General features: G+C 50.5%; 2 protein-coding genes across 2 annotated transcripts; one reads left to right on the top strand and one right to left on the bottom strand.

The window, feature by feature from the left end:
- The first annotated feature begins 522 nt into the window (after nucleotides 1-522).
- On the top strand, nucleotides 523-2811 carry LOC127780811 (uncharacterized). The gene is made up of 4 exons (XM_052307784.1): nucleotides 523-846; nucleotides 950-1128; nucleotides 2100-2208; nucleotides 2303-2811. Exons 1-4 carry the CDS (start codon nucleotides 541-543, stop codon nucleotides 2612-2614), a joined length of 906 nt encoding a protein of 301 aa, XP_052163744.1. The 5' UTR covers nucleotides 523-540; the 3' UTR covers nucleotides 2615-2811.
- A 178-nt stretch (nucleotides 2812-2989) lies between these two features.
- Nucleotides 2990-4460, bottom strand: LOC127780810 (putative oxidoreductase TDA3). The gene is made up of 2 exons (XM_052307783.1): nucleotides 3638-4460; nucleotides 2990-3544 (listed from the first exon to the last, which is right to left on the bottom strand). The coding sequence occupies exons 1-2, from the start codon at nucleotides 4413-4415 to the stop codon at nucleotides 3156-3158; spliced, it is 1167 nt and encodes a 388-aa protein (XP_052163743.1). The 5' UTR covers nucleotides 4416-4460; the 3' UTR covers nucleotides 2990-3155.
- Nucleotides 4461-5015: the final 555 nt, after the last annotated feature.

Genomic DNA, 5015 nt, shown 5'->3' with positions numbered 1-5015 from the left:
CAAATTAAGTACCTGAAGAAAAGATAATACATATGTGTGATGGTATAATAGCCAATTAGATATATGGGGTATCTTGATTCTTGATCAAAGCACAAATGTTAAACTCCACCACATGAAAAATCAGGTTAGCTTTGAACATGATTTTTTTTGTGAGATTGTAGATACGTCGTTGATTTTTGTATCTTAGAGCATATGTTAGGAGACGTATTTTGAGAGTGTTAGTGTGGTGTTATGCGTGTAGTGGTGTTATCAGTTGTGTAATCGTAATAAAAAAATACATTAGAGAAAAGAAAGGAAAAGACGTTTTTTTTTTTCATTTCGGTAGAGAAATATACGAGGAAAAACCGGTGAGAAGTGAGATCATGAAACCACTTATATTGGGCCTTCATCATTCCATCCACCAAATTGGGCCCATGTCCACATACACGGTCGAAAGCCCATTTAGGCCCAGCCAATCAATACCGTCTCAGAGACAACATACCCAGCCCAGCCGAAAGCCTGAAAGAGAGCACCAGACGCGAGCCGACGGATTTTCCCAGGATGGCGCACGCGCGCGCCCAGGCGATCCGCGCGCTGCTCGCCAGGTGCTCGACGGAATGCCCCCGCCGCGCCGCCGCCTCGTCCTGCATCCGCCGCGCTTCTCTCCCTTATTGTTCCCCAGGTTCCTACCCCCGGAACCTCCCCCCTGCGGTGCGCGCGGCTGGCGCGGATTGGACGCGCTCTCTCGCGAGCAGGGCGCAGGGCGGCGCTGGCGCAGGCGAGGCCGGCGCCGAGGAGGGTGAGGCGCAGGAGTGGATGGCGGAGTGGGAGGAGGAGGAGGAGGAGGAGGAAGATGTCGAGCCCGAGGTTTGGTTGTTCGTCTCCGCAACCGCAACTCCTCCGCGTGGAGCACGCCCAGTGCCCGCTCTGTTCGGCGTTGTTCGTGACTGTTACCTTGGTGCGTTTTCAGATCGGTGACGGTGGCGACGGCGGCGGGGTCGCCCTGAGGGGCGTCGAGTGGGGGAAGCGCGCTCTGGCGGCGGCCGAGGAGGTTCTTGGCGAGCACTTCGGCGACGACGTTGCGATGTTCGCCTTCAAGGTGTCGCCCAAGGGATACGTCTACGTCAGGCTTGACAAGCTCACCAACAGGTGAGGAAAACGTGGCACTTGTACTAGTTTGAAGCGTTGCTTCATCTGAACATTTCATTTAAACACTTAACTCAGCACTGGAACATGGAGAAACTGGAGAGTGTGTGTGTGCGCGCGCGCGCGCATGAATCAATGAATCATGAGTAGACTCTGTTTGTTCTTATTGTGTCATGTAGCATCTGTCTGAATTCTGATACATATGCAACATCCCGAGTCACACACTTCTCACATTGAGCTCTTCAAAGATCCTTGTTTAGTTTGTTTCCTATAGGTTACCCCTGATCCTGAAGAGTTCCAACATTTTGGGGTTGTTTTAGGGAGATCAATTTGTATGTGCCTTGTAGGCCCGTCTCATTGCTCCCATTAGTTAATGCCTGGAAAATGCCATGTCAAATTGGCCATGATTTTAGTTTGAACCGTTGGTTGATCTCATCTGAACATTGCAACACCGCACTCAGCACTTGCACATGGAGACACTGGAGTGTGTGTGCATGAATCATAAGTGGACACCATGTATTGTTATTGTGTCATGTAATGCATCGGTCTGATTTGTGAGACATATGCACTATCCAGAGTCACATAAATCTCACATCAAACTCTTCAGAGTTATTGCTTGATTTGTCTCCTATAGGATGCCCTGGTCCCTGAAGAATTCTGATGTTCATGCACTTTATTGGCTCATCTCATCACTCTCACATTAGTTAATTAATTAATGCCTGAAAAATACCATGTCAAATTGCCTATCATTTTAGGAGTAGCATGCTTTCCATTCTTCAGTGGTTCATTGTATATCACATGCTAGTTCACAGCATGATTGGATCATATCTCCTTTTTGGGCCATGCCATATTGCATCGCAATTCTGGAACCTCCAGATACCACCAGAAATGTCCTTATCATCTGACCTGATCTTGATAACCAATGATATGACAATTATGCTCCTTTCCCTTTTCTTTGTCTTGAAATTCGACAGATATGGGTGCCCTGGTATCGAGGAAATCGAGAGTTTTAATAAACTCTACAAGCAGAAACTGGACGAGCTAATCGAACAAGGCGAAATACCGCTGGACCTGGCAATTGAGGCAAGTCACCCAATCAAATTTCTTACTCAATTGCTGATTAGTTCCATCTGCATTTTTCTGAATGACTTACTGAGAACCGATTTACTCAATGCAGGTCTCATCACCAGGAGCCGAACGACTTCTCAAGGTGCCCAAGGATCTGGATCGTTTTAAAGATATGGCCATGAGGGTGCAATACCTTGTTGAAGGCGATGATGTCGTCCCAAAGCAGATCCTGCAGAAGGATGGAATCTTCTTGCTCGAGTCTGTTGACATTCAGGCAGAACATTGCATCTGGAAGCTGGCAGATGTCAAGGAGAACCGAGCTGCAGCTGGGAAAGGAAGGCCATTGAACAGGAAAAAAAGGGACTGGAGGCTGCAAACTTCGTTTCAAGCAGTGAAGAAGGCAACACTATACTTGGACTAAACCATGATGGCATATGTTTGGACAGAACTGATTTAGAACCAAATCCAGTATTAGTTTAAATTGGAACGGAATCTCGCATACTCTCTGTAATACTGGCAAAGGATGTTCAGTTCTGCAGTTAGATTAGCGTCTACTTTATTTGTGGAACTGAATGAATTTTCTGGAGGCAAAATTCATTGCAAGACACAGTTATTATCTCTGAATTACATGCTGAGTAGAACACAGAATAGCATGGCAAATGTATCTGGGAAGCAATACATTATATGGAATCACTCATTTTGGGTACTGAATTTTTCTGTGTATTCTCTATTGTTTCATGCTCATGATCGTACAGAGTGTGATGAATTCTCTGCAGTTGACAGCATCTGAAAGCTGTTCTCATGCAAGTGTTCATGGTTTACTTATTATTCATCAGTACAGTACATTGTTGTACATATTTGTTCTCTCAGTCCTCACAAAGGAATGAAGGATACCAGCAGACAGAGAACAAATTTATTCATCCAGACATGGCATCAAGGAAGCAAACTCATCACAATCTACACTAAACTCCACGCTTACTCTTCTTCTTGAGAAACCTTGCTGGGCTGAACGGCGCGAGATCGACGATCTTGGCATCGCCGTCGAGGATGAGCTCTGCGAGAGCGGCACCGGTGGCTGGAGCATTGAGGATCCCCCAGCAGCTGTGCCCAGTGGCGACATAGCAACCCTTCACTCCAGGCATCTCCCCGATCACCGGCAAACCGTCATCGGTGCACGGCAGGTAGCAAGCCTGCTCCGCCACCACCTCCGCGCCTTCCTCCCTCTTCAGCTGGCCGGAAACCCTCCCGGCGATCTTGTGCAGCATCGCAATTGAGTCCGGCTCACCGGTGATCGTCTCCGGGTCATCGGGCACCTCCTCATCCTTGGTCATTCCACAAATGTACACCTCCCCTGTGCAACACAAACATCAATGGTGGGTAATTAGGCAAGATGCAATTGGGAATTTGGGGTTAGTTGCTTGAGTGGGCGGCGGCAATGGCGCACCGGTGGGCCGCGGGTAGACCTCCGGGTCGAGCATCTTGGCGCCGGGCTCTGGCTGGTAGCTGAGGAATAGGGCGTGCGGCGTGATGTTTTCGGGCTCACGCGGCCGGAGCACGATGCTGTGCGCCTTGAGGCCGGACACGTCGAACACCTCCCTGACCATCTCGAACCTCCCCGACCAGGGGCCGAGCGCGAGCACCACGGCGTCGGCGTCCACCTCGCCGCGGCCCCTGACCACAACCCCGGCGACGCGGCCGTCCCGGACGACGACGCGCTCCGCCTCGCCGATGACCACCTCGGCGCCGGACGCGGCGAGGACGGCCTTGGTGAAGAAGCCCGGGTGGACCTGCGCGGTGGTGTCCGTCGTCCCGAGCTCCCTCGGCGGCGCGGCGGACGCGGCGGGGTCGACCCAGGCGGGGAGCAGCGGGGACGCCGCGGCGGCGGCGGGGTCCGGGTCGGTGGGGAGGCAGATGGAGAGGGTGTGGACGGGGCGGAAGCCGTAGGCGGAGCCGCCGTCGAGCGTGGCGGCGAGGCGGCGGTGGAGCGCGAAGGAGGCGCGAGCGAGCGCGGAGAGGGCCGGGGTTTTGTCGCACCAGTCGAGCGCGAGGAAGCCGCCGGCCTTGCCCGAGGCGGCGCAGGCCGGGGACGACTTCTCGACGAGGGTCGGGACGGTCGGGGAGGCCGCGTGGGTGGAGAGGAAGTAGGCCGTGCACGCTCCGACGACCCCGCCGCCGCAAATCACCACGCGCCGCGGCGGCGCCGCCGCCGGCGAGGTCGCCATGGGATGGAAGCGTGTGTGTGTTTGGAGTGGAATGTGGTGAAGGAAGGCGAGTGTCAAATAATGGGGGGGATATTATAATTATGAAATGACTGTACTACCCCTCCCCATTCGGCTTCCCAGTTGGACTGCTCGAAATTTGAGCTCAAAGTTAAAATTTGAATTGGAAGTTGTCTAATCTGGGTAGAGTTTTTATAAATATTCATTAGAAGAGATATTTAAATGTTGAGCTGAAAGTTTTTAAAATATTTTGTAGAAAGTTTTAAAAACTGAGTACAAAGTTTACTGGAATTTTTCAATTTTTTAATTAGACTCTATGTTCAAGAATAATAATATCTAGTAGTAGTATCACCCAACTTTCAAAGTCAAATTATATTCAGCTTTCAAATTCAATCACATACTTTTGAATCAAACAGGTACTATTAATAAAGGAATAAGTTCATCAGAGATCCCTTAACTTGTCAATGAATCCGATTTTCGTCCCTCAACCAAAAAAACAGATACAACGGGTCCCTCAACTATCAAAACCGGTGTAGATAATGTCCCTCGGCGGTTTAGATGGCGGTATTGGTTGACGTGGCGCATACGTGGCTAATTTGACTT

Source organism: Oryza glaberrima, chromosome 7, assembly GCF_000147395.1.
Source record: "Oryza glaberrima chromosome 7, OglaRS2, whole genome shotgun sequence".
Lineage (NCBI taxonomy): Eukaryota > Viridiplantae > Streptophyta > Magnoliopsida > Poales > Poaceae > Oryza > Oryza glaberrima.
This window is presented reverse-complemented; position numbering and strand designations above follow the sequence as displayed.

What these genes read in the sequence shown, in the direction of transcription:
- LOC127780810 (XM_052307783.1), bottom strand. Translation starts at nt 4,415, where the DNA reads ATGGCGACCTCGCCGGCGGCGGCGCCGCCGCGGCGCGTGGTGATTTGC. An exon ending in GGTCTACCCGCGGCCCACCG is followed by an intron (nt 3,545 to 3,637) that starts GTGCGCCATTGC and finishes TGTGTTGCACAG; the next exon opens with GGGAGGTGTACATTTGTGGA.
- LOC127780811 (XM_052307784.1), top strand. Translation starts at nt 541, where the DNA reads ATGGCGCACGCGCGCGCCCAGGCGATCCGCGCGCTGCTCGCCAGGTGC. An exon ending in CTTGACAAGCTCACCAACAG is followed by an intron (nt 1,129 to 2,099) that starts GTGAGGAAAACG and finishes GAAATTCGACAG; the next exon opens with ATATGGGTGCCCTGGTATCG. An exon ending in CGCTGGACCTGGCAATTGAG is followed by an intron (nt 2,209 to 2,302) that starts GCAAGTCACCCA and finishes TACTCAATGCAG; the next exon opens with GTCTCATCACCAGGAGCCGA.